The sequence below is a fragment of the Podarcis raffonei genome, chromosome 10, assembly GCF_027172205.1.
Source record: "Podarcis raffonei isolate rPodRaf1 chromosome 10, rPodRaf1.pri, whole genome shotgun sequence".
NCBI classification, from domain to species: domain Eukaryota; kingdom Metazoa; phylum Chordata; class Lepidosauria; order Squamata; family Lacertidae; genus Podarcis; species Podarcis raffonei.
The window spans coordinates 46,678,954-46,704,524 of NC_070611.1; the positions used below are offsets into that span (position 1 = coordinate 46,678,954).

The 25,571-nt window shown below is 43.5% G+C and overlaps 1 protein-coding gene across 2 annotated transcripts in view; it reads right to left on the reverse strand.

The window, feature by feature from the left end:
• Positions 1 to 25,571, reverse strand: part of CACNA1I (calcium voltage-gated channel subunit alpha1 I) — a 288,035-nt gene that overhangs the window by 251,501 nt on the left and 10,963 nt on the right. For both annotated transcript variants that reach the window (XM_053405099.1, XM_053405098.1), the window contains exon 2: positions 10,444 to 10,754. In XM_053405099.1, the coding sequence (XP_053261074.1) occupies positions 10,444 to 10,733 (290 nt within the window). In that variant the 5' untranslated portion in view covers positions 10,734 to 10,754. The remainder of the gene's footprint in view (positions 1 to 10,443; positions 10,755 to 25,571) is intronic.

A 25,571-nucleotide genomic window follows, 5' to 3' on the forward strand; every position in this document is an offset into this window, starting at 1 on the left:
TAAACCCTTACTACCCTTCCAGACAGGAAGAAGTCAGTCATCTTCTTATCCTTGGGGGACTTTACTATACATTTCCTCCATCCATCCACAAAAAAATCACCTTTACATTTGTTCTTTGAACTGACATTACCACCAATCTATCCACTGGCTTATACTGCGCAGTATATGACACAGAACAGACTCTGTTCTCCACAGATGACCTGAAGCACAGAGCCTATACTCAGTGCAAGACTTAGTAAGCAGGCAATTCTACTGAATTCAACAAAGCTAATGCTAATTTGCTCCAGTTGAGACATTTGACATTCACCCTCCCCTTTTATCCCTCCCAAGACCAATCACAGATACTCCAAGACCTGAATATATATCTTTTTTCCAGTTTAGAATGAAAAACATCATTGTTGCTGGCTCTGTCTTCCAGTAGGCCAGGAGCCCTGCATAAAAACTCTCCCATTCAGGCCCCAACTTCCTTGTACTGATCTGCCTACCCCATCTTCCCCCTTTCAGTTTTGTGCCCTGAGAAGAAGGGGTCTGAAGACCCAGAGGTCTTGGCGAAGACTTGGGTGCAGAAACCATTCCCAGAAATAGTCCCATCAGCACTAGGGGAACTTGGTAGTCAGAGATGCCTTAAGCCACAAGGCCTGAGGTAGTTGCCATGGTCCCTTCTCCATGGACTCCTCTCCAGAACCCTCATCTGTGCAGGATGGGGTACCTCTTGCTTACCGTATCGTCTTCAGGAGCAGAATGGTATGGAAGCATACTGCTAGATCCAGCTGTCATTGAATAGAGTGCAGCTCCTTTAAGCTCCAATTTCCTCAAAGCTAGAATAGCTCAGTCTGTAGAGCATTAGACTCTTAATCTCAGGGCTCTGGGTTTGAGCCCCATGTTGGGCAAAAGATTCCTGCATTGCAGGAGGTTGAACTAGATGACCCCCCATGGTCCCTTCCAACTCTGTGATTCTGTAGAAGCATAAATCTGGCAGAGGAACTATTTTTAAAGACCTCATTTGGCTTCAGATCTGGAGCAACTCTACACAGCTCCACAGGTAGCTGACCAAGGTCCTGAACTGAGCTTCACTCCAATGCTCCCTCTTCTGCTCCTTGTCCTTATGCAGTAAGACATCGCTGCCAAAAGCCAGGCTTTTCCCTGGTGGTGCTAGTGATTACACAGCAAATGTGATCTAGTCTCACAACTGCAGGCCAGGCATTCCCAATGCCAAGCTATGGAAGAAAAATGAAATTGCTTTCTATATCCAAGGAGCCCCATTTGCCCCAGTTAGCAGTACAAGCTCTGTCTTCACACCAGCCTCTGCATTATGACAAATTCCTGGACTGCCAAACTCCCAAGAACCAGAGGCCCTTTGGAAAACACGGGTGCCATTTCCCATAGCACAGAGTACAGACCAAAACCTGCCCCCCCAAGTTTAGTAACTTTTTAAAAATATACAGTACTGAATTATGCTAGATCCTTAAGTTAATATATAAAATGTATTGTAAAAAATTATAGACACAAAAGTAAAATCAAGTATGGTATCACATACAGGAAACCAATGAGCTCACATAGGATTACATGTAACTACAGCCAAGTTACAGGGAACCAGGCAGAGGGCCTTCTCGGTAGTGGCGCCCGCCCTGTGGAACGCCCTCCCACCAGATGTCAAAGAGAAAAACAACTACCAGACTTTTAGAAGACATCTGAAGGCAGCCCTGTTTAGGGAAGCTTTTAATGTTTGACAGACTATTGTATTTTAATATTTTGTTGGAAGCCACCCAGAGTGGCTGGGGAAACCCAGCTAGATGGGCAGTGTAATAATAATAATAATAATAATAAATAATAATAATAATAATAATAATAATAATAATAATAAGTCAAAGAGGGTAAAGGGCATAGGATGATGGAGCAGGTGCCAACCAGATTTCCTGTTGATGGCAAATGTGTAGTAAAATTCTCCACATCCCTTAGTGAGATATAACATAGCTCGTGGAGAAAAGGTGTATATAAAAAAAGGCTTCAGTGACATATTAGCCCCATACACACCATACATTTGAAGCACATGGCTTCCCCCAAAGGATACCGGGAACTACAGTTTGTTAATGGTACTAGGAATTGTAGTTCTGTGGAAGGTAAACTATGGTTCCCAGAATTCCTTGGGGGAAGCCATGTGCTTAAAATTCTCAATGTGGGTGTGACCACTGAGGGAAGCCCCTGCTGCTTACATGTCTGTAGTATGAGTTAAAATAGTTGCTTATCCTCTGCGTACTTTGCACGTTCCTTGTCCCAGTGAGGCAGATAAGCTACCACAACATGAACAAAAAATATAGATCAGCAAAATGGCAAATATGAACAAATAAGAGACACTTCTGGAACCTTACAGGAACCTGCTGCTCTGGATCATAGTAAAGGCAGAATCTCTAAGTAGCCACCACTGTCTTCCCATTAGAACAGTCCCATTGTCATCCATCAGGAGAGCAAAGAAATTTAATTCACTCAAGTAACTGCTGTGCCTGGAGAGCTTATTGGCACCAAGGCAAACAATTTGCTTCTTCCACTCCAGCTTCAACATCAAAAGTTGAGGTTCTTGGGGGGTGGGGATCAGTGTTTACCATTTGTTTCCACAGCAACAATCTGCAAATTCTAAAACTATGTTACTGGTGAGCTCACAAAATAGCAAGCTGAAGATCTGAAAGCAAGATGGTATAATCACCATGCTTCAGAATCCCTTCCCTGGGAATACAGCAACACTAATATGTCTAGCTTCTCACACAGATATATATACACACTCCACATAAAATATCTTGCAGCGAACAAGCATGATAACTCCCTTCAAATATGTGGGGCCTCACTCTCTTGTGTGCTATCACAGGATTTCAGCTTGCCCTCTTAGTTGCAGACATTTTGTCAAAATCTCCTGCTGTAAACTGTCCTGTACATGAACTCAAACACAAAAATGCAACATTCATTTTCCTCTCCGGAGTCACTCAGACCACATCCTGTGAGCACTGCAGGATGTGCTTTCATGTAATGCTTGCATCTATGCCTTTCAATGGAACAAAATGGCTGCAAAATCCACATTTTAGCATATTCCAAAGTGCAGCAGAAATATCTCCAGCTTCCGTGTGTCAAAAAATACTATTTTGTATTGCCAAAATGTCTTCTCTTGTAGGGCGTTTAACAGGCTTTCTACAAAGACAACTTTCTTCCCCCCATATAAGGCTTCTTAGTTAAGGCTATGTGACCCTTCTGGTTCCCCTATAGCAAGTGTAAACCAAGGGGTTCAGTTTCTAAAATATACTGTTGGAGAAACAGCTTTATTTGCATTGCAGACGATTTGCAGCCACCACCTCTGGTAAAAACTATTGCTGTGATAGAGTCTAAACAAAAATAATAAAAAATAAAAATCATTTATACCCCAATATATGGGAGCTGGGATTTCACTGAAAACTCTGGTGGGAATTTTATGCAGACAGAAGAAGGGAACTGAAAGTGAAATTTTACCAGGCAATTGGAATAACCACCTGTTCCAAGGAGAAATGTCACCATTAATTCTTAATGTTCACAGACTGGAAACACTCTTTTGCAGGCTAGTGCACTGGAAGACTTGCCCAGAGCTTACACCAGCACAGCAACTATTTACAGGTGATGCAACAAGATCCAGGGTGTGTGGGTGGGTGTGGGTGTGTTGTAATTTCATTCAAGGCCCCTCTGGACCGCTGCCCTGTCATTTTCTGCAGGTGTGTTCTTTAACATGCAATTGACATGATATTAGTGCATTAGTGGTGGATTGAGACTGGACCGTCCACACTTCATTTCACTTTGTTACTTTTCCTGTGAAGCTTCCCCAATGTTATCACATTACTGCCACCTGGAGGGGCACTCTTGTGCTAGTGTACAATAAAAGTAGGCTAAAAGCAGCAGCAACAACAACCACCTCAGATCATTTGTGGTATAAAAAAATTACAGGACTTCAGCAGGAAATTACAGGATATAGGCTGACAGAAAATGAAGCCGAATGGCCTCTCCAATTTTTTTGCAGGTGCAAGCTGTATTGAGAACAGGCTATCACATATAATCACCCCAATATAGTCATGAGCACAAATCACCAGGAATGCACAATCAAAGTACATCAGGAGGGGCACTCAGTTATGACTCGGAAAGCCGCCTTTTCAACAAGATAGAACTTTTTTGTTGAAAACATGGGCAACATATGCAAATACACACACACACACACAAACTTTTGAGACTGTTTTATGGAAACCAGAGCATTAAAGATCCCAGGCAAACTCCAAGGAAACACACTCAGAAACAATCATTTGACTTTGTACCTAAGCCTTCAAAAATTAAAGTAAACCATTTCAAGAGGTATGTCAAACATTGGCAAAAAAGAGAGAGCTTATGTTCACCCGATGCAAAGCTGAAATTGTGTGGTTACAGCCCAGCTCTTTATTTCAAGTATGTAACATGCTATTTTGCTTTCCTGGACCATGAATGCCGTGTTCAAGACTCATGGAATTAAATGACGATTTATCAGTGACAACAGCTGCAGAAGGAGCAGCCATCTCCTCTATGAGCAAAGAAGGATGCGTCCAGGATGCAACAAAAGCCAAGCAACTGAGCCAGTGAACTGCATAATATGCCTTGTTATTTCCCTGTTTCTTATATTGATCTTTTTTAATGGTATGCTCATTCTTGCTTTCATGCTCCCATCTAAAATATTGACCTCCCATTGGGGAAGGAGGGAGAATGCGGGTTTATAGGCCTGTTAAAGAGAATCCATTTGCACAGAACTTTAAAACGGCAAAGTGAAGATGTAACTCAAAAAATCCACATTTAGATCCATGCAGTGTCCCGCCGAGGTCGGTGCAGACTCTGTGTTACTGAACAAGTCCCCTTACAGATGTTTCCAGACTCTGATCCGGGGTCAGCAAATTCCGTATGTCAGTTGAGATGCTTATGCAGTATAACCACAGTCCCGCTATCCTTTTACATGCTCGACAAACACTGCATGGTTGCTCACTTCTTATTTCTGGTCCTAATTTCCATGGGTATAATGGGATGGCACTGGGACTGTACAAGGCAATTGGCCATGGCATCTCCACAAAGTAATGGTGATTATATGAAAGCAGACTGTGCCATTCTGATTGGGAATTTAAACTAGAGTTTATAAAGGGCACCAAGATCCTTGTGGGTAATCTATGTAACAATACAAAAACACTCAGCAAGTATGCATGCAACTAGGAAGCCTGTAGCACATTGCCTTAGATCAGAGAAAACCAACCTGGTGCCCCCTCCAGATGCTGCTTGGCTCCAACTCCCATCAGCCCCAGCCAACATGGCCAACTTGGCCAATGACCAGGTGTGATGGGAGTTGTAGGTCTACAATATCTGGAGGGAATCACATTGGCTACCTCTGCTCTTGATGAAGTAGTTTAGAACAGAGGGGGCTAATTTATACGTGCTTAGACAATTGGCCTTTCTAGCCCAATATTGTCTACACTGACAAGTAGCTGGTGCCCAGGGCCTCAGGCAAAAAGATTTCTCAACTCACCATGTCTTTATAACTGGAGAGTTGCCCAAAACTGAACCTGGGACTTCTGTGTACAAAGCATTGGCTTCATCACTGAACTATGTTGCTAATTGGCTTCCAAATTTGGGTTGCAAAATTTGCAAAAGCCACCATCTCCCCCAAGCAGTTTGCAGATGTGGGCTTGCATCTAGACCAGCAAGTCAACAGAGGCCCGCTGTGACCTCACAGCAGATCATCCAATGGTTATCAAGTGAAGTGGAGCAGCAGCAACAACAACAGCAAGAAAATGAAGATTCTCAGAAGAGAGATTCATTGACAGTTACAGGCAGTTACATCACATTCCCCTTTAATAGAGAAACAACAACAGCAAGAAAATGAAGATTCTCAGAAGAGAGATTCATTGACAGTTACAGGCAGTTACATCACATTCCCCTTTAATAGAGAAACAATTTACTACCTCAACCTCTTTATCTCTTTCCAAAGGGGCAGGTGTGTTCATCTGCTGTAGCATAATCAAGGAAGAGTCTTGCAGTACTTTAAAGACTAACACATTTTCTTTATCTCTCCAAGCTTTGATAAAACTGTAAAGAAATGCTTTTCATTTTCTCATTTCCAATCTAAATTTTGATCTTTCACAAATAATCTGGGCTCTGAAAAACACAATGCCTTCAGAACTGAAATTTCAGGATTGTTTTAAAAAACGATCTAACAGAAACAGACATCTGCTAATAATTTTTTCTGCTAATAAATATCTGCACAGTAAGTGTGATTCAGCCCTTTCAAACTTGCATTACTAAATGCAAATGAAAAATTGAGAAAACCATAGTGACGCTAGCTTGTCTAGATCCTTTGTTAAAATTCTGAGCAGTGAAAGTAGACTAAAAAACAGACGCTTTCCCTCTCCTTAATGTTAATGATGCCCAGCAATATTTCTCATCATTATCTGCGTCAGATAAGGTGATTCTTGGAAACAGGAATGGACTGGATGAAGGCCACTACAGTGAGGCTGAATCCTGACAAACTGAGGTCTTGAGAGTGGGTGGTTCTCAAGTCAGAATTTGGTAAAATTGTTGGGTCATATGTCATTACATTGTTTGTATAATGAACAGGTAGTGCATTGCAACCCATTTGTGCAAAGAGGTCCAAGGCAACAAATGAACTAGTTTATGCATGCCAGATTTGTATGAGAGATTCAATACCCAAAGGGCTACATCTACACATGGCCAGTAGGGAGACATGTGAATCCTGAATTTCATACCACTGTTATGGTCTTCAGCGTTAAATAATGGAAGCTAGGAAACAGCAGTGGGATTGTTTCAATTGGTTCTGTTTTGGAATTTATAAAATAAATACAGTTAGACTGAAAACCCCCATAAAGAAACTGGGCCCTTTCAAATACTAGCAAAGTTACCCATCCTTTCTCACATGGCCAAACAGTTTGTGCTGCTCTCAGAGTCTGAGGACATCAGCAACAAGACCAAGAAAGCTGTCAGTCTCTCCACACCCTCTTGGCTCCACCTACCACTGCTGTACAGTCCATTATCTGTCTTGGACTCAACCACACTCAACCACAAAGCAGTCTACTAGGGTGAGAAACAGATTAGTAAATATGTGTACATTAATGCAGACTCTCCTCACTCTACAGTTTCAGTGCCTTTACCACTGGTACCTGGTACCCAGTGTTCATTGGGACTGGTGGGGCAGAAAGCAGGAAGCCAAAGTCAATGACAGGCAGAGCCACCTCCTTATTGGTTGTAAGTAAGATGGCAGTCAGGTAGGGGTTGTCATGGTGCCCCATTTCCCCTAATGGTCCTTCACTGGTCCCTAAATTCAAACAAGCATACAAAACACAATGCTAAACCTTCCTGAGCTTCCCTCTTAAACTGTTGCAATCCATAATGTACCTTTTCCTGTGAGAATCTGTGTCAGAGCCCAAATATTGACTGTGAACTCAATCTCAAAACCTAGCTCCCTATTCCCCACCACCAGAACTACATTCAATTTTTGGTTTGTACCGAAACTAAGCCTTGCAAATAAGCCCACAGAAGACAGTAGTCCATATTGGGGTCCATGACCCATCAATCATTCGTCTGTTGAGCCCATTGTCTGGTGATCCATCCATAAGTGGGTGATGCATAAGGATGGATTGTGCCCTAAGACTACTGGCTTGAATTGGTAGATTTAGAGTTCAAGTTTATTGTGTGCTGATTTCAACTAATGAAGATTAATTTGAATTAGTGGGCGGGTGTATTAAAGGCACACTTCTTCATATTTGTAGGCTATTTTGATGGTACTGGCATGTTAACACAGTAAGAAACGAAATATGTATTACTGAGTTGGATGCAATCTAACATTAGTGCTAGAAGCAGGAGAGTTTGAGGTGTTGCTCAAGCCGCAACAGAAGCAGTATAACAGTACAACACAGCATACAATAGGCTAATGACTTGCAACTCTTCTAACAACCCAAGCTGGCAATTGTACTACCCTAAGAACAGGGCTCCCACTAGCAGAATGGCCGCTATGCTAGTGAAGTTGCCACAGATGGATCAATGCATCCCTTTACTTCTTACAATGAGTGGCCTTTGGGGTTTCTTAAATAAGTTCTCTTACTTCAGTATTTCAAGCAGTCACTTTTAGGGAGGTTATGGTAATACACGAGTCTTCTGAAGACTGGTTCAAAAGACAGAAGCTTCATCAAAATCCTTTAATCCTAATGCAAACACTTTGTAAATAAGCCCAGTGTCACTGACTTGTAATCAACGTTCAGATTATCCCCCGACAAATACCTTTGCCTCTCAGAAGAAGATGAAGTGGGGTTCCCCTCCCATCCAGTCAGCTGTTGCAAGCAAGCTCATGCTGAAAAGTCAGGGAGAGGCCACGACTCCTATAGAGTTTTCAGCTCTCCAGAGACTTCTGGCTGGCACAAGTGCAACACCCATTAAATGTGGCTGCAAAGAGGACATGTGGAAGATGGATGCTTTCTTGTTATGTGCTATGTCTACAAAAACAGCCAAGGGAAATGAACTGCTCCTCCACAACATAGCCTTCTCAGGGAGTTCATGTAAGTTAGCTGCAGACAGCTGTTGCTGCTGCAATCAGCTGATAGTCTCTGATCACTGCACCCCAGGAATCATTTCAATAACTACGTAATCCCACCGCCTTAGCTGCCAACAGGATAATAGTGAGACACATGACAGCCAGACCACAAGTCCATGGAAGCACTGTTTAGATTTACAGGTATAGGGAGAATGGAATGAACTTGGGAGTCTCCAAAAGATGTATTGTTATAGTCACAAGGCAAAGACTGAGTCTGAATAGACTTACAGCAGCTTCAGAGCTAATCTCTATGATTCAGTAGGGAAATGCATGATAAAAGGAGCAGCTGATCATGGTCACAATCCATAAGGTGTTGCTGCAAAACAAAAGGCTCTTCATGGGAGCAATACTCGGTGGATTGTGATGAATTATCCACACTACTATTCTTGCCCAAAGCCCTGCCTCCAGGATGTGTTTAGCCCAGGATTTTAAAAAGTTGGAGTGGTTTCCCAGGGGCAAGCATGTAATGTGTTTTGAGGGAGGACATAGATCAAATACTTCTAGGGCAATAAACTAAGCAGTTAGTGAATTCAGTAAATATACAAAGGCAAGAATTTCTGTAGTACGTCAGACAGACTCATCAGGCCAACTCTACCATTAGGCAAAGTGAAGCAACTGCTTCAGGTGGTGGTTCTGGGGCGAGCAGCGGGAAGGGAAGGCAACAGATACAAGGAGTTGGACAGAACTGTGTGTGTGCCCCATACAGCCTGCTCTGTACCCACTAATCTGGCCTGTTGTCCTCAGATGCAGGAGAATAAACTGTTTTGTCAGTTGTATTGAATTAAGATTAAACTGCCCATCCTGGAAAGAGGAACAGGTGCATCTTGGCTATTGTTGCAGGCAGAAAATTGTATTGGGCTGGCCCTCAGACTCCTGTTTCACCCAATCCAGTATCTTCTTGCTGGCACGTGGAATAATGTGGCCAGACAAGATCCTCTCCATAAAACCCATTTCAGTTAATGATCAGTGTTAGCCCTAAAATTTCTGGACCATCCATGATAATTCCAGCTGTCAAGCAGTTATGGACTACAACTGCAACCTGTTGCAAAATTTAATAATCAATCAATCCTATTACCAGGGCTGGCCCTACCATTAGGTTAAGCAAGGTGGTTGCCTGAGGAGGCAGATGATGACGGGTAGAGAATAGGCAGGGTTGTGTGTGCCACACAGGTTACCTTGCGCCTTCTAAGCTGCCCTACTGCCTTCCAGATGCAGTGAAGGACACTGTCCCTTCACCAGTGCTGAAAAAAGATCAGACTGCTAGATCCCTTGCAAGTGTTTGTGCACAGAATGGGGAGGGGATCTTGTCCTTTGCCTCAGGACAGCAATAAGCCTTGGGGTGGCCATGTTTATAGCTACCAGATAGCTTACTGTATATCAGAGAAGACTACAAAATAAATGCATGCTGCCACATCAAGTTCTCCTAGAAACAAGTTAGCACTGCTATAACCTATGCTCTGAAGCTTTCAAAGAGTCATACCGTGACGCCTTTGGCAGCGCAGGAAAAGTAAAGAGATGAAGGGGGGGAAATACGTTTTAAAATGTTTGTCCCCTCTCTTCTCCCTGCCCCTCATCCCTGTTCTTCTGATTCTAACTGACAGTCGCTCCCTCTGAAGTCTCCCATTTCGCAAGCAGCTCCTTTTTGCTTGCATATTGCAGCAGCCAAGGCACTGTTTAAATGCAAGCAGGGAACAAAGTGACGCATTAAATATGTAAGAAACGCCATCTCTTACCTGTCAGGTGCTCTGCAAGGGCAGGAGAACAAAGGGAGGGCAGAGAGGAAGGAGAAAGGCTAGAAAGGGCAGCTTGTGGTTTTGAAAGGATATGGATTGCACACCATCTTGATGCACCAACTGCGAGGGCTGGTGGTCTGTTTCAGGCAGAAGAAAACCACGGGGGCCAAATCAGGATAGGGCACATCTGGGTCCGGCGGAGGCTCCATGTCACCATCATCATCTTCATCACCCAGGTCTGGGGATGGTGGTGGTTGCTCCAGCAGGGTTGGTTGCTCACTCATTCCCGGATCCACATGTTCCAGAGAGCACAGAGTGGGATTGCGAGTGGGTGGGTTCCCCGACTGCCGGGTAGAGGAGGGGTGGGAGCCATGTTCGGCCATGTTGGCATGAAATGAGAATCCCTGGAAAGAGACAGAAGTGACACAGTTGACGAACACTCCACCACCAAATGCACAGCGCAACTGTCCTTTGCTTTGATAAAACCAATCCAAAATGTTAGATGAACTTGCTTACTTGCTTGCTTACTAATGTCCTTCTCATTCTAGGCCATACTGAGGAGTTTTCATAACTCCTCCTCACTCTGGCTCAATAAACACATTCATGATGAAAAGGCAATAATATTATAGCCCTCGGTACAGACCCCACTGGCAGAAGTAGCGCAATCTGTCAGTGTGTGTGTGTGTGTGTGTGTGTGTGTGTTACACACTGCTGACGAGGCCAGGAAACATCATGGTAGACCTCCATCTACGGCTAATTATACCCAAAAAAACTTGGCATATTGAGGATGTGGGTTGACAGGATCCGTGCCAAATTTGGTTGGCAACTCAGCCCACATGTAACAGGCCCCTGCAAAGTTGCCTATAGTTGGTCGAGTATTGGAACGATTAACATGAATCGTGCCATGATCTATGCGGGCAGTGATGCAATCACCCAACTGTTTCACCACATGCTGCCTGGACACTGTATGCAAAATCCACTCAGCTCACATATTCAACGTCCCACTTTGGTTGCATCATTTTAAAATGAGAGTCTCACCCCATCTATTCCCTCTTCATCCACTAAAATCCATTTAGAAACTTGTTGCCAAAGTCATCTTTCCTGCTACTTAATCAAACCACATCACTCTCTAATCCATTATACAGTGTGAGCCACTTGACTGGTCCTACATATTCCATGAACACAACACTGCATACAAACCATTTTCTGTCTTTTAAAGGCCCTTCAGGATTCTAGCTTGAATCCTGCATCAACGTTCAGCATGATGCCTTGAAACTCAGAGAGTACATTTAGAAAAAGTATAAAACTTGTATGGTTTTCATTATCATATAACATCTCACTCTCAAATACTATTTTTCCCTGGGACTTAAAATTCAGCTGAAAATTTCCTTCCCCATTTTGAAGGAAAGAATTTATAGTCCTGGACTGCTTGTGTATATGATGTACTTGTTATGTCTTCATACAACTGGCAAAGGGATACATAGCTTTGTTGTCTATGGGGAGTATAGGGTTAACTTGGAGACCTGGCAGATTTGTCAAGGCTCAAATAGCTCAGAGCATGAGATTCTTGTTCTCAGAGTTGTGGGTTTGAGCCCCACAATGGGTGAAAGATTCCCGCATTGTAGGGGGTTGGACTAGATGACCCTCATGGTCCTTTCCAACTCTACAATTCTACGATTCTATGATTAATTAAACAACAGGCTTGAGGCATCTGCCATTGCTGATGTGAAGGATAGCACATCCCTCATCTGAGGGCAGAAAATGTGAAAGCTATAAATTTCCTTGAGCAAATGTCCCAAGTGGAGGAACATATGATTGACAGGCAATGCCATGAATACAGATAGACAGACAGACAAGAGACAAGCAGATTAAGGGGATCTAAGTTTGGGAAGAAGGAACAAGGAACAAAAAGCCTACTTGAGACCAAAGAAGCCTGGTAAATTAGGGATGGTTCAGACTAGGGCTATTTATCCAATTTTGTTCTGAAGAGAATATTTTTGGTTTCAGCAGGTTTGGGACATTGCATTTATATGTAATGTTTACATGGGGATACCTCAAATGGGGGAAGAGTGGCAGAAGCAAAGGGATACACTCTGTTGTGGCCAGAAAGCCAGGTGGTTGGGACATGGCCATCAAACCTGCCTTTCCCCATAAGGTCCCTAGGCAGGTTACAACAATATAATGTACCATTATCAATGGAACACACCAGTGTAAATTCAACAAAAGAGATGGGCCCCAGTGAAAGGTGTACAATGAAGATGCCAGAAGCCCATTTGTGGGGCAGGAGTTCCACAATTTAGGGGCTGCCACAGAGAAAGCCCTCTCCTGGGTCACGATTCCCTGTACTTCTGAACTCCCAAGGGTGCCCCCAGAAGGTCAGCAGGGATAGAGGCAGTCTTTCAGATATCTGGCACCTCAATCATTGAAGACTCTCAGCACTAGTGTGAGTACCTTTAACTGGGCCCAGAAATGAAATAGCAACCAGCCGAATCTGAAAGGTAAGCTCTGGTACCACGTACACAGCAGTGCACTCTGGAAACAAACAAAAAATAATCAGAAAAAAATTAATGTGGCAGCTATTAAATAGGTGCAGGTGGGAGGGGATGGTGTTGTGCAGCTCCAGTTCTCACTTGAAGCAAGGCTCTGCTCCACAAAGTGAACAGCTATGGAATACTGTGGCTTTTTAGGAAGATTAATCAAAAGGTGAGAAAAGGTTACTGAGAAGCATAGGACATAAGGCTTCACCGCAGCAGCCCTGAAGCACTGCTGGTTCTGGCACAGTGCCCTACCAAACAGCTGCTTAAGTCATTCAGAAACACATAATGACTATTGGCTGAATTAGAAAAGCAGGCACATGTACTTCATGTAACAGAACACAAAAAAAGGAGGGAAGGTCAGCATTTCAACAGGGTTTACTTGAGGAGAACCTCTAGGCTCCCAGGGGAGGCACAATTACGCAAAAGCTCATGGATGTGAGAGCAAGCTGGTGCCCATGAAGTCCATACCCTCCAAGATGTTGAGTCCCAAAACCGGGACATGCGTCATTCCATCTGTTCTCATGCGGGTCACATGACTCATGTGGAATATTACAGAGTCCAAAATATGTGCTTGGGGGAAGCGTGCTCTCACAGTGCCCCAAAATGTGCTTTTGGGGGCACCATGTGAGATCACAGCCCCCCACCCTGCATTTTTTTCCAAGGAGAGAGATCAGCACAAAATCATGCAAGATCATGGCCTCTCAAATGGTTGCAGGGAAAAACAGGATGTCCCAGTTTTTCTGGGATACTTGGGGGGCTATAGAAGTCCTCAGTTGCAACTGCCTGCAAAAACCCTTAGTGCAGTCACTGCCTCTCAGCCTAGGCTACCTCACAGGGCTGTTGTTGGGATTAAATGAGGGGAGGGAGAACCATATATGCCACCTTGAGCTCCTTGGAGAAAAAGGTGAGATATAAATGTGATAAGTAAGTAAGAGTCCCAGACCAACTTTAATTATGCAACATGAACTGGCTGGTATGTGATGGAATCTCCCCTCTCAAGAAAAGAATAGTTACAGGCTGGAAGCACCCTGACCCCTATACCCATTCTGAAAACCACCTGCGCTTCTTCATGGACATCCAGTGTTGGCTTCCATCTAGTGTTTATTTGGTTTGAAAAAGGTTTTGTTCTATTAAAAAAATGTAGATTTAAATGCATTATCTTCTATGTAAAGTGCCTGAGCACCAATTGCAGAGGGGCACTGCATAAACATTTATGATGTCCCTGTTGCCCCCCCCTTCATATGAAGAGCCCTAGCAGGGAACAGCACTTGCTTTTTTTTTCTGAAACACATAAAAAACAGCTTAGATGCCAGAGCGCAAGGAGGAAGTGCAATTATTGACAGAAGACTGCATTGTGCCCCCTCCTGGCGCCTTATGCGATGGCGTTCTGGTCTGCTGTGTGATGGAATGCGTCTCCCCTCATTCTGTTATTACAAAGAGGGCAGCACAGAACAGCGTGTCACACTGGGGTGGCTTATGTAGCAATGCGAAAGCATTTAAAAACATCAATTTCCAGTAAAATCCAATTGCCAACAGTAGAGGATTTATCAGTGACAAAGATCCAAAACACAGAGCTTATCTGCTCATAATCCTGTCTCCACTCTAAAAGCGGAACATTATCTTCCCCGTGTTCCCCAGATCTTTCTGCCCATGAGCTTGCCTTTGTTGTGCTGTTGCTACACAGCCCATGTTCAATCAATGTTGCTTGGTCTAGACGTGCAGCACCTCCTGCTGTTTATCTGCAGACCCTTGTTCTCCGTGCAGATCTGCTTCCAGGCATTCCAGTCACGCCTGGACACAGTGGGGCCAACACCTTGCTCTCTAATCTGTGGGCAGTCTTTATACCTGCTTCTAGTTTGTTTTAATAAATTATATCTCAAGTTCTTTCCATCAAGGCGAGTTTACCAATGGGCACTGGGGATGCATCTATAAATGCACAGCATATTTAGAACTGCAGCAAGAACACAGGGAAACAAGTACATTATGTTGGAAATGTGCAAATGCAAATATTTTATGCCCAAGAAAAGTGAGGAAATCTTCTCAAAAGAAATGGCAGTTTGCATATTAAGAGAACGGTCTATTATGGGGGGGGAATCTGCGACTTTCCAGATAGATATCAGGAGTAGGAGTCTTTGACCACTGGTCACACTCGTTGCGGCTGATGGAAGTGGGAGGATCACAGGTGAGGCTACCCAGAGTCTATTATTTCCTTGTATATTTCAGGATGGCATGATGTGGATAGCAGATTTGGGAAGTGAGAGATCTGGTAATAATGTCTAAATCAAAAACTTATGTTTGAGTTACAGAATGCTTACTCTGAAAGAACATTTGAAGCTAGCTAAAAATTATTAGAATCTATTTTAAGAGAAATATTAGTACAAATAAATTCTTCTTATAACGAAGTAAAACAATTATAAGGAAAAATCTCTTCACATTCTCACGACCCTGTGGATAATACATTAAGATCTGAAATTGTTTGCATAAATTACATTTTAAATTAAAATGTTAGCATGCGTTGCCAGTATTCTGTAATATTTTACTGATACTCTGCAGCTGCAGTTCTGTGCCACTTACCTGACAGTAATTCCCACTGAATGCAGTGGGACTTACTTCAGAGTAAACTTGCATAAGATTGTGATATAAGTGAAGGAACAGGTTACCCAAACGGTCTGAAAAGGCTACATAAGTACTGTGCAGACTTACACGGGAGCAGATCAAACTGAACTCAGTGGGACTTGCTGAGATACAAAGGTGTGTTCTCTTCTGGCAGGGACACATGGCTTGTTTTATCTGCTTATAGTTCACCCAAAGTCCTGTTCAGAAGGCATTGGGTTGCATCCATCGCAACAGCTCTACTTGCACAACAAACTTGCATGCTTCCAATGGAACTTCTTCCTCTCCGGTCCCCCAAGGCCCCATGTGCCCTCAAAATCAGCTCTGGGGGGTTGTTGGACCTTCTGGAACAGATTGGGGGAGGTGGAGGAAGTCCCATTGCAAGAGCAAAGCTCTGCTCACACAGTGGTGGATACAAGCTGTTGTTATTTTAGTGTGAGGATGGATTAGGAAACACATGGGCAAATATCCCAAATGGACACTGACGGATTCACTAAATGGCTACACTATCTATCTATCTATCTATCTATCTATCTATCTATCTATCTCATTCATTCATTCATTCATTCATTCATTTATTTATTTATGAAATTTATAAACTGTTTGACCCCAAAAATCATAGATAAAGCATGGTTAAAATACACAAACCAATTATTAAACAAATAAACATCAATCCATCAGCATTAAAAACAGAGAAAAAGCTTTTAAAACAAATATAAGCAATTAGATCTTATGTGTCTGGTTCCCAAAATGATTACACACATGGCCACAGAATTTGCATTATACCACAGGTTTTGCCCCAGCACCATCATGACAGATACAGGTCAGTGGAGCAATCCAGTGTCTTGGTGGCACCATCAAAAACGCTGGCCATTGTGACCATACCAGCAAAAGCCCTTTTTGAGCCCATTCATTCATTCTCATTTTCCAGCCATTAAAGTCAATCCAAGCACAAGGATGTTCTTACAGCACACCACAGAAATCCCAAAATACCCAACTCCTTTTTCTCAAAACTATTTGCTTTTTGCACCTTTGGTGATACGTTTGTTCTAGATAACCGGGCAGTGACTTCTGAGACACATCACACATAGAAGCAGATCCCTTCTCCCTTTCACAACTTGAGCAGGATTTTCCCTACAGCCTCCCAGCATGCTGTTGTTGAGTCCACCTTCAGTTCCGTCAAGGCCACAGAGGTGAAAGGTTAGTTGAAGACTGCTGGGAGAAAAGGCTTGCTTGTTGTGAAGCTCCAAAAGACTAGAAGGCTGGCAATTCCAAGCCATGCTTTACACTGCTTCATAATTAACAATACAATGCAACAAAGCTATGGAAAGCAACCTCATTAGCATTTCCCAGTTTCCGCTCACAGTTTTATTTTCAGGATTTCTTTTGCACTCCCGCTGCCAGGCATCCGCCATAGTGAAGAGCACAACTCTCTCCCTCTGGCATTGAAAGAAACAGTTTATGCCTTAGAGCACTCACTGGTGGGGTAGCAACTGGTCTGGTAGTTCACCAGGGATACCTTTTTTGTGAAGGAAGGAAGGAAGGAAGGAAGGAAGGAAGGAAGGAAGGAAGGAATTGCTGCATCCGACAGATTATCTACTCCAATTTGCTGCAGCCTAAACAATTCATTACAGGCTGCATGAATGCAGAAGCAGATTAACCAGTATGGGCACTGTGAAGCTAAGAGCACCCTCTTGACAGAGAATAGCCCCCACCCTATCCAGCTCAAATAAAATCCTTCAATCAATCCAGCTCAGATGCTAGCAGGATAGTGTTAGTTACTTCCTAAGGAGACAGCTTACTGTAATTCGGAGAGCAGGATGGGAGCAGATATGGACCCTTTGGCCCTTAGGGCTGATTCATGCCATTTCCCCTGTTTGGAGATCACTCTCGTGGGGAAGGGCCATAGCTCATTGGTAGAGCATCTGCTTTGAATGCACAAGGTCCCAAGTTCAATCCCCAGCATCTCCAGGCAGGGTTGGGAGAGACGCCTTCCTGAAATTCTGGAGACCAGTACCAACCAGTGTAGCCTATATATACTGAGCTAAATGAATGAATGGTCTGATGGTATAAGCTTCCTATGTTCCCTTGTAGGACACAGTGTGAAAAGACCATAGCTAGGACCATACAGAAAGTCCCAGGTTCAATCCCTGGCACCTCCATTCAACAGAGGATAAGGCAGCAGATGATGGGAAAGGCGTCTGCCTGAGAACCTGAAGGACAAGTGCCAATCAGAGTAGTCAGCAGGAAGTAGCTGAATCTGGTAGAAGGCAGATTCATTGGCTCCTGATATTTCTTTGGGGTTTATAACCCAGCAGCACGGAACATTTCCACCACCCCACATCCAAGGGCAGTGGTGAACAATGGAGATTGCATGTGTAATTTATTCATTATTAGTATATTTTCAGCTGAATAACCTCTCAAATCAACTTGTTTTAAAAAATGCATGCATTATAATTATGTTAATTAATGTAAATTAACAATGATATATATCTTCAGTAGCCTTGGGCAGAATGGCTGGCTCTTACACTCAGCTCTTTCTCCACTCCTTCTGACTGCTTTTCACAAAAAAACAAAAACCACCACCTAAGAACTGAGAGATCCAATCAAGGAGCTCCAGCATCTCATCCAGTTTGGTCCAGTGGTTAAGGCATTAGTTGAAAGTGTCCTTTTCCTGTCTCCCAGCTCACTAGGGGAGATTCAGCGAGCTGAGCCAGTGAGCTGAGCCAGTGTTGATGCCCTTCAGCTGTTGCTTATCAATCAAGATATGGCTCTGTAAAAAAATAGTTGCAGACTAGCAACATATCTGGGGTGTGTGTTGCATTTAAATGTATGCAAAGTGAGGAGCTTGTTGATTTTCTTGGTTGTCACTAATTAGCAGATAAATTATTATGATTTCTCAGTGCAAATAATAGCCCAGGATAAAATAATTTCTCTAACAAAACGTGCACCACTTAATCAACCCGAATTTGTCATCTGAATTGAGAAGGGTACCTCAGCTGACAATAAGGAACTTGAAAAGAAATATTGGGACTTTGACTGGCACTCCTGTCCACCTCTAGTTCCTCTTGCTCTGCTGAGGCTGCAATCCCAACCCTACTTGCCTGAAAGTAAACCCCACTGAATAGGACTCACTTCTCAGTAGATATGGGCTGCGTCCAGACTTTTGCAATTTTCAGGTGGGATTCTGTCACATTATCAACAAAGTTTAGGTTGGACCTTTTGCAATAAGGAAAGTAACAGGAAAAATGCATTGGGAAGTGTGGGATAACATTTAACTGATGGAACACCACATCTAACCTCCCTGCAAACAAATCACAATGAATATTCAGTAAATACTAGCCGAGGTCACCTAACCTCCCTGTGAATTTTGTGCAAACAATCACAATGAATGCTCAATACACAGTTAGCCTGGAAACAACCATGGGTAGGATTGCACTGTCAGGTTACATCTATGTTGCACATTTAAAGCACTCTTATCCCATTTTAACAAGCATGGCTTCACCCAAGGAATCCAGGGAGCTAAAGTTTGTTAAGGTTCTCCTAACAACTTTCAGCACCCTTTTCAAACTACAGTTCCCATGATTCTTTGGGGAAAGCCATAAATGTTAGAAGTTCCATAAGAGTGCTTTCAATGCATAGTGTGGATGTGACCTAAGTTACTAAGCAGCTAGGCTACTTCAGTTGCATGGCCCTTTCTTCCCAGGAAAGGCTGGATACTGCAGCACTATCCCTTCCCTGGTTACTAAGATGCATGTGTATGTAGCTACCATATTGCTGGAATCCAGTTTTCTTTACTAGAAATAGAAGCAGAGAGCCAAACTTTCCCTGCTCTTTGCTCTTACTTTGAAAAGCCAAGATGCAGTAACACAGCATCAAAATGAGAAAGTGGGAGCCCTGAAACTGGTGGCTGTGGACCCCTAGGAGAAGCAGGATCACAGGAAAAATAACCTGCCTCTTCCATGCCCACTGACCCCCAATATCTAATGAAATAGTCCACAGCAATTAAATATGCTGCAGTTTCAGCCCTGATGTGTCTTAAAAATAATCACTCGTTAAAAACCCACTGTCAGTCTGGAGAATTCAACTAACAGCACAAGCTTAACCATGTATGCAGAGAAAACCTACCAGATTAAATGGGGTTGGCTCTCAGGTAAGTGAGATTAGAATTGCTGCCAATGTGTCACAAAATAAACTGAGCCAATCTTGAAGCAGCTAAATCGAAACCTTGTGCATGAGAGTTGCTGGCACCTTTTTTGGCTAATGCGTGATTACATCATACAAAAGGAGCCACATTTCAGTGACTGAGAAGGACAATTAGCCATTCATATGCCAAGGCTGCAACGGACACCTAGAGAGCAGCCTTTCCTTGAGTGTCCTGAAATGTTTTGGACTACAACTCCCATCAATACCAACCAACGACAACCAACCACAACCTAAGCCACACCCCAACCTATCTCACCACCAAGGAAATACAACAAGTGAATAGTAAGAGAACCCATACAAGTGATGCTGACACAAAACCCCACTTATACACTAAGTAGAAGAATAGAAGCATTGCCAGCCGACCCCATCCCACTCACAATTCCCCCCTCTCCCTCTTTCCCCCTCTTTTCTTCCTAACCTAACACTGTATGCCGCACTAATGTCTCACAACAAATGGAACTGATCTGTAGAAAAAAAATAACTTGAAGAGAGAGACAATGCTTGCATATTTGTAAACTTAGAAATCTATAACAGGCATCCCCAAACTCGGCCCTCCAGATGTTTTGGGACTACAATTCCCATCATCCCTGCCCACTGGTCCTGTTAGCTAGGGATGATGGGAGTTGTAGTCCCAAAACATCTGGAGGGCCAAGTTTGGGGGTGCCTGGTTTAAAATATCTGTAGGGCAGCAAGAAGAAGAGTTTGGATTTGGATTTGATATCCCACTTTATCACTACCCGAAGGAGTCTCAAAGCGGTTAACATTCTCCTTTCCCTTCCTCCCCCACAACAAACACTCTGTGAGGTGAGCGGGGCTGAGAGACTTCAGAGAAGTGTGACTAGCCCAAGGTTACCCAGCAGCTGCATGTGGAGGAGCGGAGATGCGAACCCGGTTCCCCAGATTACGAGTCTACCGCTCTTAACCACTACACCACACTGGCTCTCAACCAAGTTGAGAAAGTCTTGTTCAGAGGCAGAAGAATAAGTCAGCAAGATAAAAGAGTATTTAATGAACGCAACTATTTACCTCTATCTTAGTCCAACAGCTGTTATGCTAGAAGAGAGCATTCTGAATGGAGAGGGGGGAATCAGGAAAAAAAAACAGAACGCTTTTAGCAAAAGGTTCTAATCAGGGAGGGTCAACATTTTTCAAGGGTGGTTGAGAAGTGATGGTTTTTCTGCACATAACCCAAGCACCCTAAAGATTAAATGCAGATATGCAAACATAATGTGGGTGTAGGTAGCAGAAACTTCCATTATCTCAATGTCCAGGAAAAGTTCCATAATTGCAAAGGATGGGTGCACCCACACCACAAACTTAAACCTTGGGGACTGGAGCCTGTAAAGCTCTCTCTACAGACCTAATGATGCCCAAGGTTCTCCAAGTGAAAGCCCAAACAGCTGAAGTTGTTTACAAGTGGTTTAAGTCTGTGATGTGGATGCAACTGATGTAGTTGACCAACATCTGCAATGACCCGGCATCACATGCTATGTTTGAAATGGCAAGGGCCCATTCAATGATGGTTGGGACAACTCATGGGCAAGAAATGTAACATCTGAACCTCCATCAGACTACAGAACCTGTTGATGTTGGTGCTCTCTATCTCTTAACATTTCCTTACCCAAATGGCCTCAGGGTACATAGCCCCTCTCGTATCCTTGCACACTGTTCTGGGAGATCTCCCGACCCCCACCTAGAACTGAACTGGGGGAGTGGGGGAGGAGAGGGGAAGATACGATTGCACTAGCAGGACTTGCTGCTCTGGCTCCCTCTCACACAGCTAGTTGAATCAAGCCCATTATGAGCACCTGAACAGGTCACTGTGGGCATCTGCAGTAAAGAACACCATGAGTCATGAAGACAATCTGCTGCCCTAGAATAGAAGAGCAGCGATTATCTTATTTTTGAAGTCAGTATTTCCCACTTCTGCTTCCCCTGGAAACTGGCACAGGTAGATCAAGTGATGCGGGGGGGGGGAATCTTGTATGCCTTTTGTAAAAAGCCAATTTCAGGTAAAATTTACATGGAGAGATGCCATGATTTCTGACAAAAGAAATAGGACACGTTTGCACAATCCATAAGGGTCGAGAGTCACCCTGTTACAAATGTGTATTTTCAATTGATTTAAACGGGGAGTGCCTCCCCATCTTGGACTGCTGGTTTTAAATATGCCCAGCTGAAACTTTCAATAGATGCTGCAGTCATGCAGCTTGCCTAGCTATCTATTACCTAGTGATGAAACAGGTCACACACATTCACAGGAGAAATGAGGAGGAGCCCACTGAATCACCGCCCATGCTCATCACTTATCTCTGGCAGGGAGGGATAACTTTATCCGTATCTATAGAACGAGGGTGTGCTGCTTTCGTAGTGAAAAGGACGACATCCCAAGTGGAAACCAGAAAAGATTAATTGTGTGATAAGAGCTTCACTGAGAAAGGAATACTCCAAGATGTATTCAAGGTAAATTTCCATCACGTGGGTTTGGACAGAAAATGATCAAAGAACTGTGTAGGTTATAGAAAAGGGAAGTCAATTCATGTGGGTCTTTGTGCAAATCTAGCCTTATTTAATAAGGAAAAAATGCAATATTCAGGAGCAGCAATGCTAACAAATATGCCCTTTCTCAAGAAAAATTAAAAGCTGCCTGAGAAAGAGCCTCAGGGAACATGACAATTCAACAAAATTTCTCTCACTCTCTTTCTTCTTCCTTGCATCTACCCAAAATGTTGCTGGCATTTGAGGTCTCAGAAATGGACATTCTCTGCTCCATCCTCCCTTAAAAACCACTATACCTGTAGTTATTTCACATCCGTGCCCTGAAAATTGCTCCCTAGTTTCATGAATCTTGCATCTCCCTCTGTCTTGCACATGCACTAATATGAAGAAAGCTTGCTCATTTGGCCATCACAGGTAGTTAATGGCCTTTAGCTTGCCCCTTTCTGGCTTCAGAAGTAGCTGGTTTTGCAGCCAGAAGGTTGGAGGGTGTATTTTGATTCTTCTGGAAGCAGCTGGTCTCAAATTCTGAGCTTACTAATGAGGAGAAAAAGGTATCTGGTGTTGAAGGCACAAGAGAAGTGCTTCACAGAGTGGTAAGGCAAAGGGCCACCTCTGTCACAACAGTTTGTACCAACTTAAAATATGCCTGGTTCTGCAGCCTCCAGTGAAGCATTTTATCATCCAGAATTGTGTGACAACTGACAAGAGGGTAGGGGTAAGAGCTCAGATTTGAAGGAAGCAAGTGATTGCATCTCTCTCTGTGTACTGAAAACAGAATTGTTATTTAACATTTCTATGCCACCCTTTGAACAAGAGTTTGCAATATATTTCTATCCCAGAGTATGAATTTATGTGGATAAATACACTGGGTGATATGACCAGGTGCACTTCATGTGATCAAAATGGCTCTTTCCTTGAGCCAGCCAGCATGATCACAAGAATCACACACAGAGGGTCCTTGATATTGTCACTATTTTGCAAGAGGCATTCAAGCACACACTGAAACATTAAGTTGTACAAGTGAATTGGATTAAAGCAGGCTGCCACCCTAGTGCAACAAATCTACTTTATTAAAGGACTTATTGTAGTTAGGAAAGTGATAGGGAAGTGAACAAATGAAGGTGTGTAAACACCTCACAAGCAACTCAGGATGGATCCTGATTGTTGTATAACTGCCACACACAAACCCCCTGAAGATTACTGAAGATTAGATATAACCTAACCACTGTATAAACCGTGTGCAAGAAAAATAGGATGAATGCTGAATCAACAGGTTGTTTAGAGGACTCAAAAGTTTGTCCTCACAGATATGTGCCTGAGAACAATCAAGACAGTTCATGTAAACAGAACATGTCCTGCACAAACCACTCATCGGAACCAAAGTGCTTTACATTGTCATCCTCATCTCTGCTCTGTTTTATTAGGAGAAACTGATGCCTAATGACTCAAGTGAAAATTAGGGCCAGGGAAGACCCAGGTTCAATTCTTTGCTCTCCAACATGCAATCTATGAAGCTGCGGTTTAATTACTGGCTCAAACTTAATGTTAGTGGCTTGCTGAGTCACAGAAGGGTTTTGGCACAAAGGGGGGGACAGGAAAGAGTGCACATGGTGAACAGTTGCCAACGTGCTTCACCCACAAAACACAGATCGGAATACATGACTCAGTTATCACATTTAGTGGCATCCCATAACCACAACATTACACAATGATTTTTCATACGAGAAGTTCACCACATGCCTTTCCCTTGTCATTCTCTGCAACAGAGAAGATGGATGTGGAAGGTGAAAGCCCTAGCCTGCCTGTTCTCCAGCGACATCAGCAATGACCCTCTTCCTTTTTTGTCTTTCCAACGTTTCAGCATCAGCAGCAACATCTGCAACCTGAGGTGATTGCTTCACTCTGTCTAATGTTAGGGCTGGCCCATCCATAGGTCCTACTGGTCTCTGCTCCTTCTTAACCTGCCACCTGGCCTTTCCTCATGGTAAGGCCACTTTTGGAAGGGAAGCAGAACTCTGCCAAAACCCCGTAAAATCTTCATGCTCTGACTCTTGTTTGCTTTAGAGGATGAAGCTTGGACCTTAGTAATGGTTGTGGACCATTCTAAGTTGGAGCTATGATGGACCTCACTGACACTTTTCAGGCACAGCACCTGCTAAATATTTGATACTGTGGTTTGAAATAGGTTCAGCTTGGCAAGCGGATGATGAAGAAAGGAACATGATGGGAATTACCATGGAAGTTTGCACCGTGCCTTGTCTCCATCCACAGGATTTATAGTTGCCGCATATTTGTAGATTCCTATCATGTCCTTTCACTTTACCAACCTATACATATTTAATTCTTAATCCTTCCTGATAAATTAATCTTCCAAGCCCCCTGGTCAACTGTGTCCTCCTTCATTAAATCCCTCTAATTTTCCAGCATCTTACAGGCAGTAAAATGCCAACAATTAAGAACTGTATTCAGAGAGGTCACAGGCAGAAACAGAAAATGGGTGCATTCGTGTTGAGGTGGCACCTCAAATGACCATGCTGATTTCCTCCCCGGCCTTTACCCCCTCCTTTCAAGGGGCAAGTTAATACCCAGATTATTTGCTGATTTCTCTCATACCTTAAACTTCAGCATAGGTAAAGGTAAGTCAGTTATGTCCAGTCGTGAACGACTCTGGCGTTGCGGCGCTCATCTCACTTTATTGGCCAAGGGACCCGATGTTTGTCCACAGACAGTTTTTCCAGGTCATGTGGCCAGCATGACTAAGCCACTTCTGTTGAAACCAGAGCAGCGCATGGAAACGCCGTTTACCTTCCCACCGGAGTGGTACCTATTTATCTACTTGCACTTTGACATGCTTTCGAACTGCTAGGCTGGCAGGAGCTGGGACCGAGCAACGGGAGCTCACCCCATCGTGGGGATTCAAACCGCCGACCTTCCGATTGGCAAGCCCTAGGCTCAGTGGTTTAGACCACAGCACAACCCGTGTCCCTAAACTTCAGCATGTCTACTTTGATATTGTAACCTTTGAGCACCACCTGCTTAAGATTTACAATTACTTTCTGCCCCCCACCCTCCCGCATCTCAGAGACATGGGTGTGCTGAAGCTCATTGGTAGAGCATCGACTTTGCACGCAGAAAGATCTCAATCTCTGGCATCTCCAGAGAGGGTTGGGAAAAGACCCCTTGCCTGAAACCCTGGAGAGATGCTGCCAGTCAGTGTAGATAATAATAAGTTAGATGGCCCAGCAGTCTGAGTCTGTAGAAGGCAGCTTCCAATGTTCCTTTGGCTTCTTTGTTTCTTAAAGCCGAATCTCATTATCTCTTTTTTTCCCCGATCCACACTTCTAATCTCTCTGGTTCTCATTGTAT